This window comes from Zosterops lateralis, assembly GCF_965231275.1.
Source record: "Zosterops lateralis genome assembly, chromosome: 22".
Lineage (NCBI taxonomy): Eukaryota > Metazoa > Chordata > Aves > Passeriformes > Zosteropidae > Zosterops > Zosterops lateralis.
In genome coordinates, this window is record NC_139782.1 from 4,105,832 (window position 1) to 4,117,386 (window position 11,555).

An 11,555-nucleotide genomic window follows, 5' to 3' on the forward strand; every position below is an offset into this window, starting at 1 on the left:
GGCGGCGCCTGGGCCGGGCGGGGCGGGCCGAGGGGCGGCCCCGGGAGGCGGAGGAGGCTCGGCCCGGCCATGCCCGCGCGGCGCAGCCGCCCCCGCCGGGCCTCGGCCCGTGCTCCGGCCCGCGCCAGCCGGACGGAGGAGGCCTGGCGGGAGTTCGCCGCCTCCTTCACCCGCAGCGGGATGGTGCCGCCGGCCGAGCCGGGGCTGGTGGCCGTGGAGGCGGCGGAGGGCACGGCCGTGCTGCTGCTGCCGCCGCAGCAGGTGAGCAGCGCCCGCAGCGCGCCGGCCCCTCGGCTCCCCGCAGCGCCTGACCGGCCGCTCTGTCCCGCAGGCGCTGACCTTCACCGGCAAGTGCCGCCTGCGCTGCCTCTACGGCGCCGTCCGCCTGCTGGGCTTCGCTGTGGCCTCGCACCACCCGGGGCTGCCCGTCTTCTCGCCGGCCACGCACTGCGCGCTCAGCCTGGAGGCGCTGCCCGGCGCCCGCCCGCCCGCCGCCGATCTCCGCCAGCTGCGCGCCGCCGCCCGCAGCGCCATGCGCTCGCACCGCGTCCGCCTCCGTGAGTGCGGGACGGGACGGGACGGGGGCACGGGCGGGCGCCATTTCACGGGGCGTGCGGGAGCGGCCATTTTGTGCGCGGGGCGCTGCGGAGCGGGCGGGGGCCATTTCGCGGGGCTGAGGGCGATGGCGGCACTTGGCTCTTGCAGAGGCGCGGGTGAAGGTGATGGAGCGGTTCTCGCCCGACTGCGCCGTGGTGCTGCTGGAGCACTTGGACACGCCGGTGACGCGATTCCTGCTGAGCCACCCGCCGCTGTCGCGGATTTTCGAGCCCCAGGTGAGGCGGCGCGGTGCCCGCAGCACCCCGGCCCGTCCCCGCACCGCCCGTGTCATTGCCCAGGCCGTGGGCTCGCACGCCCCGTGCTGAGGGCTCCCTCTCTCGCCTAGAAAAAGGAGGAGTCTGCCTTCACCCCAGAGGACGCGGTCCTGGCGTCTGTGGGCATCGTGAAGTGCAGCCCCGAGAACGGGCTGCTGGTGTCTGAGAGCATGTGCGTGGCGCTGGAGGAGCTGATCCAGGCCTGCTGTGGTGAGTGCAGGTTGGGGCTTTGGTAGCCTGAAAAAAAAAAAGAAAATTCTTGAGGCTTTTCATGAGTTAAAGTTGAGAGAGTGCCCTGACCAGCGTATGCTGATTTGAGGGTTGCAACTTTCTCTATAAAGAATGTGTATCTAGAGGTTAGGCATTGTCTAGGGTGGGTCAGTGATGCAGCATCAGTCCAGTTCACACTCTGCTTTTCTTTCTAGCCGAAGATGAAGGTATCCCTGTGGTGCTGGTGTGTGGCCCAAAAAGCACTGGGAAGTCGACATTCAACAGATACTTAATTAACCTGTTACTGAACCAGTAAGTCTTTCCTTGTTCTGCAAGCTTTTAAGTGCTGCATGAGATTTAGAAGGAAAAAAGAAAAAATGTTTGATAGGTCTCTCAGAAGAGCCATCAGAACTGGAATGTGCACAGCTTTTAAATACAAACAAAAATTCAGAAAAACAGGCATTCTTGTCTTGAATGATTTCAGAAAAGTTGCCTCCTGAATGTTTCTGTTGAAATAATGTTAAATTGCTGCCTTGCTGTGTGTGAGCACATTGGGCACCAAGCAGTTTGGGTTCAGTAGGGGAGTTAAAATGCTTAAAAATGCACCACGAGTGTCGTAGAGGGAAGTAGAGATTTTATTCATGAATTTCAGGTTTGCAACCTGGAACAAAATCTGATTGCACTTCTGACACGTTCAGGTCATGCTGTAATTCTTTTGGTGGATGCTAACACACAGTCTTTCCCTGCAGCCTTCCTGTGGTGGAGTACATGGAGTGTGACATCGGGCAGACGGAATTCACGCCGCCCGGGTGCGTGTCCCTGAGCAGCGTCACGGAGCCTGTGCTGGGTATGTGCTCTGCTGCTTCTGCGGTTACCACAGACCTGTTCCGTTCCTGTAATGAGCAGGGTGTTCTAGGCAGAGGCTCTGCTGCAGGGGAAGCTGCTGCCACAGCTGTCAGGAGTTTCCTGGAGAGAATAAAACAAGGCCTGTTTTGAGTTTTCTTGTAGGGATGTTTAAACTCCCTGAGTAACATGGCACTGTTCTTCTGCTTCTTTTGTTTGCTTTAAGGAGAGATGATGTTGTAGAGGTGGTAGTACTTGTGTCAAAGGGGATGTTCTGCCTTTCAGATATGGCAGGTCTCCTTGGGAAAATCTGTATCCATAGATAAAGCTAACTTGAGAAATCCAAAGTGGATCTGCACAGATTGGGGCTGTTGTGTTGAGTGGAAAAACAGTCCAGGATATTGCTGGTGTTTGTAGTCTTGCAAATTTGGGTCACTGTCTAAAAGGACATGGCCGGGCTGGTTTGCTGTTTAACCAGTTTTTCATAGACTGTTCTTTAAATATTTGCAAGTGTGTACACAGTAATTTCAAACGAAAAAACACACCCAATATCAACCTGAAACAAACAAAACTCCTAGGCTGCAAGTGACAGCCCAGTTTCCCCTACTTGCAGGCTGTGCAAGGAAAACAGCTGGCATATGGGAAGAGCGTGGGTTATTTCAGGAGAGGAGGCACATGAGTCCTCAGGGATGGGAGTGTTTTGGTTTGACTTGGGGAAGGCACTGGTGTATCCGTGGAGCATCCCTGGACGGCAGGAACAAGGAACTCTGCAGACCTGAGACATTCTAGAAACACGTGGCTTTATTACAAGGGTCGTGTGTAAAGAGGGCCTGCTTTCAGGCACCAGCCTGGGCTGAAGCAAAGCCCCAAAGAGAGAAAAGGGGGAGAGAGAGAGAGAGAGAGAGAGAGAGAGATGGGGTAGAAGTGGGGTAAGAGTAGGGGGAAGAGAGCAAGCAAGAGAGTAGGGAAAAGAGGGTGGAAAAAGCAGGAGCAAGAGAGAGAGAGGGGAAGAGAGGGGAGAAGCAAAAGAGCGATCATCTTGTTACAATACATTATGTCTCTTTTTGTGTTGAATATTATAATTTACAGTGACCAACCGGTGCAATATACAAAACCTACAAACTTTGCATGCAGCCTGTAATAACTACTATATTACCATGTCACTTAATATTCTAAACTCTAAAGACTACTTTCTTATCTGTTATCTCCCTGATGCCTTGGCAGGGTGGAAAGGGGCTACATTCCTGACTCCTTTTGTTTTCCTGTCCTTCAACCCATCTTCAGCTAATCACCGATTTCCTGCCTCCCATGCCTGCATCTCAAAGCTGGCTTTCATTTCTATTTCACTCACAGGTTTTACATCTCCAGTTTTCTTACCATACAAACATATCCATAAGTCCTTCCTGTTCCATCTTTCTCAACACACTGGATGCTTGGTGCTCTCTTTGCCAGGTCCCCCCTTCACTCACCAGCAGACGCCCCGTAAGATGGTGTATTATGGCCAGACCAGCTGTGAGCAGGACACAGAGAGGTACCTTGATGTTGTGAAATACGTGTTCAGCTGCTACAAGAAGGAAGTACCTCTAATCATCAACACCATGGGCTGGGTGAAAGGTAAATGGGATCAATCTGCTCTGGAGAGGTGTGGGAGGGAGGTAACGGTGGTGGCACAGCACCACGTGGAACAAGAACTCAGAGTGCATCCACCCTGAGCTAACACTGCTGTCCCACCTGTCACAGTAGTAGCAGCAGTCGTGTGTTTCCTGTGCTCCTGAAGGTGATGGGCTGCTGCTCCTCATTGATCTCATCCGGCTGTTGTCACCCAGCCACATTGTTCAGATGGACATTCACGACTGGGAGGCCATGCCCCCGCTGACGCCTGAGCACGTCCACTTCAGCGCCGGGCTGCACACCAAGGGTAAGCAGCAATCCAAGTGCAAGCAGCTGGGACTGGTCGACATGGAGAGCTGGAACTACCCTGAAGGGGAGGACATGTCAGCTCCACAGCACAAGCTGCTGTATGTCAACCCAGAATTCCCCGGAGCAGGGGCAGCAGGTGAAGTGTAAGTAGGATGTTGAGTGCTCTGTGAAGTCCATGGGCTGAACAAAACCACACGTTGTCCTTGACACGGGCTTGTTCTTTCAGGCGAGTTCACAGTGGCATCCTGCATGACATGTCCATCCTGGGATACCTGGGGCACCTGCAGAGCCCAGACATTGGGGCGGTGCTCCCACTGCACTGCCTGGTGCCATATCAGGTAAAGGAGCTTTTTGGGATGGCTTGTTGTGGGGGGCATGCAGAGAGCCCAACTTGAAGTGATAGGCAATTCTGTTCCTACTGTGTATGTTTCTCAGATGAGGGGTAAACACTATAATCTGCAGAGTGACTGTATTCAGGGTGTCTGGAAGCAGGGCTTCTGTCAAAGTGCTGGTGTGGCACACATGTGCTGTGTGTTCTGTATGTACAGGTGTTGGTGCAGAAGCTGCTTTGTGTGCCCTGCCATAGTGCCTGTGTGTAGGTGTGGCTTGGGAGTGTGCTGTGTCTGTACTTAGCAAGGTCTTGTCTCTGAACTCAAACTCAATCCATGTGGAGCTGATGAGCACTTTTCTCTCTTCTCTTTTTGCCACCTCAGGTACCTTTCAATGCTGTGGCACTCAGGGTTATTCACACGGATGTTGCTCCCAGCAACATCATGTATGCAGTGAACGCCAGCTGGGTCGGGCTCTGCTGCATTCCAGAGGAAGTCCGGTGCCAGACCGACGGGCCAGTCCTGCTGACACAGACACCAGTCTGCAACTGCCTGGGCTTTGGTGAGCACACCTGGGGCTCTGCTCTCACCTGCCGTGTTTTGGCAGACAGGTTGCAGATTGATGGAATTAGCTAGTTTTCTAAAACCAGCTGGAGAAGTGGGATGAGTGTGATGTATTCTCTGCTGTTAAAGATCGTGCTGCAAAGTCCTTGGACTTTGGTTAACAGATGGTAAGGGTTGTGGGTAATGTCCTTGAATGGTGCCACTCTGAGCTTCTCTCAGAACTCCACAGTGACTCATTTTCTGGTTCACGTTCTCAAAAGCAGATTCCGTGTGGCTTTTCAAAATTCCAGTTATTGTCTCAGTTTCCTTGTGTGATTTAATTTAATGTTCCATTTTGGACTTTGGTGCCCAGTTGTGTGTAGGGTTGTGCCAGTGAGCAGGGATACCTAGTGACTGAGCTTTGTATGTGGTTTGTTTTTTTTTTAGGAATTGTCCGAGGGGTTGATATGGAGAAGAAGCTTTACCACATCCTGACACCAGTGCCTCCAGAGAATCTGAGACTAGTGAATTGTTTGCTCCTTGGGACCATCGCCATCCCTAACTGTGTGCTTGTGGGCCAGGTAGGTGCTCACATGAGGGATGGGAGTTGGCTGAGCTGCAGCTGGCTGGCAGGTTTTCCCTTTTCCTGAGGCTGGTGCATGCTGAGAGATGCCTGGGCATCAGCAGATGGTTATCTCTCTGTGAAATTGTCCTTAAGCACAGAAATCTCAGGAGAACAGAATGTTCTGCTCATGTTTCAGATGCCAAAGTGGGGTTTGGTGATTGCTGGGTCCTTCTCACTATCAGCCCTGTCAGCTTGGGGAGGGATGTGCTTTCCCCTCTGAAAGTACAAGTTTTTAAACTCTTTTCTGGTTTATTTTTTTTCATTTTCCAGCAAGGAATTGAGGGAGAGATCCCCTATGTCACTTCCGATTACAACTACAGTATCGTGGGCTCAGGGAAACTGAGGAAGAAGAAGCAGCATTTGAAGAGGAGGCCGTTCCCATATGAGTGTGATTACACTTGAAGCCTCAGGGTGTTCAGCCAGGGTTTGTTCATGTAGGACTTCAGGTGGCTGCAGGAGCCTTGGGAGCTGCACAGGCCCTGGGCAGGCAGATGCCACAGTGAGGCCGCTTTTGATAATGTTTTGTATGTTCAGTTTGTATTTTTGGTGTTTTGTAATAAATATCTATGGTAAACATTGGGCTGGTTTGGATCTTTTCCTAGGCTGAGGCTGACAGAGCCGGGGGCAGCTCCCATTGCACACAACTCTTCCCTCTGCCTGTCTGGCCCTCAGGGAGCTCGGGGTGTCAGCAATCCACAGTACCCTGAGCAGAACTTCAACTGTCCCCTGGGTTTGGGGAACAGCCTGTGCTGGGTTCTGGTGCTGTAGCTGACCCTTGGCTCTGGGTGTCCTGCTGGTCAAGGAGAGAGGAAGGAGCACCATAGGAAGTCCCTGTTCCCTCTGAGTGACAAAGATGGAACCACTGAGTGCAGCACTGTCACAGCCCACCCTGTCTGCCCCCTGGGACTGCTGCCTCCTGCCCTGTGCTGTCCCAGCTGCACATCTGGTGCTGCAGGGTGAGCTCAGTGCCCTGAGCACAGTCTGGGAGCAGCTTGGGCTGGCTTTGACATGTCCCCAGCTGTAAGGGACTGTGCTATGGATAGAGGCTGTAACAGGATGGAGCAGTGGGCTGCGTGGCCTTACCTGACCCCACCTGCTCATGTCCCCACACTGGGACATGAGAGGAATTTTGTTTATTTTTCTTCCCAGCCCTTTGTCAATTACCAATATGCTTCCCAAGGGAAGCTGAGGGTGGTGGGAGTTGCACGGGGGGGAGTGAGTGAATGGCTCAAGTCGAGGACATTTTTGGAAAAAACAATTCTTTATGGGCAATGAAGAACTCAGGGCTCTCTTACTGGATGTATGACTGCAAAAGTAACCTGGCATGTAACAGCAGCCCCTGCAAAACGAGGCATGGCTCTGCCTCAGCCCAGACTGGGGACCAGTCCAGTCCTGGAGTCTGCAGCCCCCTGAGCCCAGTGCCCATTCAAATCCCCTGGGCAAAGTCTGTGGAGGAAGGAGGGAAGCAGAGGAAGGAGGAATGTGATGCACTGCTTGGGGCCAGAGCTTTTTGGCCAGTGGCTGCTGTGGGTGTGAGTAATCTGCAAAATTGCTTTTATCTGGTTTGGGAAGAGATTTCCTAGAACTCCAGGAATGAGCAGCTGTAAACAAACAAACAAACTAGGATGAGAGGTAAGGAGGGGACAGAGCTGAAGAAGAGCTGCAAGGGCCTGTGCACTGTTGCAGCCTTGTAAAGAGTTAAACTTAATCCAGGCCTAATTATCCCCATATGGCTGGGTCTGGCAGCAAAGGAAAAAGTTGGCCAGCATTGTGGCCTGAACAGTTGCTAAAAGAATAAAAGGGGCCGTGGTGCAGCCAGGAGGAACATCCCAGGCAGGGTGAGATGAGAGTTCAAGTCACAAGGGAGTGGGTGGAAAAAGCTTCAGGAAAGGTGAGATAGGCAAAGGGCATGGGAGAAATGCCCAACACTAAAAGCACTGGGGCCAAGTATCCCCCTTGGTGTAGTCACCACTCCCCAGCATTCACCTTACCCGGCTGAGGAAAATTGATCTCATTGGAGCCAGGGGACAAGTGAGTAACCCCCATGTGCCAAGCTGCAAGTGTCTGATTTGGGGCATTTCGGGGGTGGGGGTACAAGGTGCCAGTGCCTGCCGGGGCCCAGAGGTGGATGCTGCAGCCTTGGGAAAGGAGAACCTCACTGGCTCCTGATGCTCCCTGAGGGGAAGAGAAACAGCAGGGAAGCTGGAGGCTTTGGAGCAAAAACCTCAGTGAAGCATCCCAGCAACAAGAACACTGTGATCAATGGAAAATCTGACACCATTTCAAATACTAAGGATGCACTAAATCAAGCAGGATTAATTTTGCAATACATTGGCATCTGTTACTTTTGCAACAGCAATTTCTGACTAAATTTCTGGCAAAGGGTGCCTAGAAGCAATGAACTCTGAGAAGCACCTGGTGCCTCTGGGAGGGGATGCTGTGATGAGTTTGGAGTCTGGCATGGTCTTGGCTTGGCAGTTTTGCATGGGGCAGGATGAAGGTGCCATCTTTTGTTGTCTTGGTGGGGTTTTAGGCCCTATCTGATGCTTTCTTGGGTTAGCAGGAGGAAAATCCCCCTGAAGATGCCTGGTTTTCCCTATGCAGGCTGGGGGCCCGTGTGCCCACGGGTGCAGGGACACAACCGGAGCTCGCTCGGGGCGGCGCATTCCTGCCCCCTCAAGAGCCGGGCGGGCGGCAGGGCCGCCAAACAGCCCCCTCCTTAATGCCGATTCTTTCCATCACAAGCACGTCTTGTCTCCGTGGCCGAATGTCTTCCATAGACGGTGGAAAGTGAAATTTGTGCAATGTCTGTAGGAGGCTGAAGAAAGGCCCTTTGTGCGCCCCCCGCGCGGGTGCTGGGCAGCCTCCAGCAGCACCCTCGGCCGCCCCGCGGCTCCCGCCGGCGGCGTCAATGCCCCGCTTGTCCAGAGCCCGGGACCCACTCTTAAAGCCGGAGCTGGTCTCCCCCGGTTAGTCCCACCGGTGTCCCCGTCGGGGCGGGCACGGCTCCGGGGGGCCGCAGCCCCAGGATGTTTCTGTACTGGAGGAAGCGGGGTGCCTACGAGCTGGAGGCTCTGCCGCCCGGCCTGGCGGGGCTGGAGTGCGGGGCAGTGGAGCGCTTCTCCTGGAGCTCCAGCCTGGACGTCAGCGAGGAGCCCGGGGGTAGGTGCCTGGGGGGCTTTGGGCGACCGGCCCAAAACTGAGCGCGGCTGCCCAAACCTCCAGCCCTGGCAACGAGGTGAGGGGTTGGGAAAAGCTCCTGGGTGCCCCGGGATGCCGTGGGAATGCTGTGGGAATGCTGTGGGAACGCTGCAGGTGCGGCTGGGAAGCGCCCAGTGCCACCGGCGCCGCTCCCCCCGGGCCAGGCCGGCGTCTGAAGCAGCCGCTGCCCTGCGCTCTGCCGCAAGGACGATCCGGTTTCAAAACTCCTTTGCCGTCGCCGGGAACGCCGGGTGTGAATAGCACAGCCGGGCAGCAGCAGGAGGAGGAGGAGGTGACCGGGCGGGGAGAGGAGCTGATGGGGACAGGATCTCTCCTGGAGCCCCCGAGGTGTCTGGCGGAGACTCGGACACGCTCCTGCCCCTGGCACAACGCGGGGCTCCCCGCGAGGAGCCCCCGGGCCCCGGGGCGTGTTTCCCCCCCGGGCAGGGCCGGCTTTCGGCGGCGGCCCCGCGGCCCCGGCTGGGGCTGATCCCCGGCCCCGCGGGCCGCCCCGGCCAGCCTCTAGGGTTTGGGTGAGTTTGGAAAACTTTCCCTTGGGTGCATGAAAGAATTTTCTTATTTGTTTCCGTTATTATTCCCGATAGGTCAAGTGAAACGGCAGCGGCGGGGGGCGGGGGCCGGCCCAGCTCGGCGGGCGCTGCGGGGCGGCCGCGGGGACAGAGCCCTCATTGTGCTCCTGCCGCGGGGGCAGCGCCCGGCCCGGCTCCCGGCCCGGCTCCCAGCCCAGCCCTGCTCCCGGCCCGGCCCCGGCTCCCAGCCCAGCCCTGCTCCCGGCCCTGCTCCCATCCCTGCTCCCAGCCCGGCTCCCAGCCCTGCTCCCATCCCTGCTCCCATCCCTGCTCCCAGCCCTGCTCCCATCCCTGCTCCCATCCCTGCTCCCAGCCCGGCCCGGCTCCCAGCCCTGCTCCCATCCCTGCTCCCGGCCCGGCCCTGCTCCCATCCCTGCTCCCAGCCCGGCTCCCAGCCCTGCTCCCAGCCCTGCTCCCAGCCCTGCTCTCCCAGCCCTGCTCTCCCATCCCGTCCCCCATCCCGGCTCTCCCAGCCCTGGTCTCCCAGCCCTGCTCTCCCAGCCCTGCTCTCCCAGCCCTGCTCCCAGCCCTGCTCCCAGCCCTGCTCCCAGCCCTGCTCCCAGCCCTATTCCCCGAGGGTGATGGGCTGAGCCCTGCCCGGTGCCCCTGCCCCGTCATCCCGCAGCGCCCACGGTGCCACAGCAGCCCCGGGATCGCCTCCCATATGGGAGCTTGAGCAACCAGCCCCATTCCCAGCTGCTTCCCCCTCTCTATGCAGAAACAGCAGGTTTTTTTCAGTGCTGCCTCAAAAGGCGGACTGTTTTATCCCGCAGACTGTTTGTAACCCCGGCCTTGGCCGCGGTCTCGCTCGGATGGTGTTTTTGTTGGCAGGAAGGATGCGGGAGAGGGAAGTCCCTGTGCCGCTGGGCTGGTGTAACAGCCGTGCCACCTGATAGAGCCGTGCCATTGTGGTACAGCCAGGCCATCTGGCCTCTGCACATCCCCGGCAGCGCTCCCTGCCCGGCTTCCCCACGGTGCATCCCCGCCCGCAGAGGGCCCGTCCTGCCGGGGGTGTCTGCACTGCTCGTTCTCCGCTGCGAGCAGCCCGGGCTCTGTTATTTTTAAACGATTAGGTTCGACACATAACAAAAGCCTTCAAAATAGGATTTGTCCCTAAGGCCGATTTAACTGTCAAAGCTTAAAGTGGCTCCTAAGCCCCGTTGGGGGCTGACAGCGGCAGATTTAGTGTTGCTGCTGCAGCTCCAGGCCGTGGCAGCCCCAGGGGAGCTGGGGCAGGTCCGTGTCCTCATCCTGTACCCCGGGGTGCTGGATTCTGTCACTGTGCGTTCCCCCGGCGAGGACCCATCGCTGGCTCTTGGGCAGGGGCTTCATTCCCCTGGATGAGCTGTGGGGCGGGCTGAGCCCCAGTGCTCTGCTGCACCCTGAAACCCGGGATTCCTGCTCTGGGGGCCTTAGCACGGACCTGGAGGGAGCTCACCACGGCACCCAGGCACTGACCCTGCTCTCTCCACAGCCGAGCCGTGCCCAGGAGAGGAGACAGCGCTGCACTGCCAGAACCCCGACTGCGCCGGAGAGAGGAGGGCGGCCAAGGTGGGTCCTGCGGGGTGGGGGCAGCTGCTGCCTGCGGTCTTGGGGGTGAGAGGGGACAGCGGACAGCTCTGCCCGACCTGCCGCTCCTGAAGGGCCCCTGCCCTGGTGGCAGCCCCTGGCCTGCCGTGCCTGATGCACATTCCCTGCCGGTGTCAGGGTCCTGCTGGCATTTAACGGCACAGCGGGGGTTACGCGTTTCCCCGAGCGGCCGTGATTTGCGCTAATCCCCTACAGCCCGTCTGTCCCCCCCTCGCTAACGTGAAGCCAGGGCGGATTTAGGGTCCCTTCTCTCCCGTGGGTTGTACGGAGCCGGGTCAGACCCACGCCCTGGCCCCCAGTGGGTCCCCGGGGCCGCTGTGCGGGGCCCGGGCGGTGTCCCCGGTGCAGGAGGCAGGACGGCCCGGCTCACCGGGGTGTGCTCTGTTTGCACGCCGGGCCGGCCGGGCCGGTGCTCCTGGGCACACGTGGCACTGGCTGCAGCTGCCCAGGAGTGCAGCCGGGACCGCCGGGTGTAGGGAGCGACTGAGGCCGCCCCGCCGTGTCCCCAGAGCCCTGGTGGTGCCTGCAGGTAGCGGGGAGGGGCGGGGAAGGGGCTGCTCAGGCTGGGGGCTCGTCCTGCCGTGTCACGGGGCAGGATCGTGATCCCCCTTGCTTTGTGAGGCACCTGCGGAGGGGCGGCAGAGCTGCCGTGCGCTGGGAGAGCCGTGGGGATCAGATCAGGAGCTGATCCCTGGGCTGGGCAGAGGGGTTTGGCCATCCCGCCTGGCCCCTCCTGCGGGATGAGTCCGGGGATGAGCTGCTGGCACAGGGTGGATGAGGAGCCCCGCATCCCTCTGGGACGGCTGCCAAGGGTCCCTGGGGATCTCACTGA

At 58.0% G+C, this 11,555-nt stretch overlaps 1 protein-coding gene across 1 annotated transcript; it reads left to right on the top strand.

Annotated features, from left to right (window-relative positions):
* Positions 1-69: 69 nt before the first annotated feature.
* Positions 70-5,918, top strand: NOL9 (nucleolar protein 9; the record flags this gene model as incomplete). The annotated part of the gene is made up of 12 exons (XM_083876887.1): positions 70-261; positions 332-557; positions 706-833; positions 944-1,082; positions 1,298-1,394; positions 1,832-1,929; positions 3,378-3,539; positions 3,703-3,988; positions 4,072-4,183; positions 4,559-4,736; positions 5,165-5,298; positions 5,613-5,918. 12 exons carry the CDS (start codon positions 70-72, stop codon positions 5,742-5,744), a joined length of 1,884 nt encoding a protein of 627 aa, XP_083733013.1. The 3' UTR covers positions 5,745-5,918.
* Between the last annotated feature and the right edge of the window lie 5,637 nt (positions 5,919-11,555).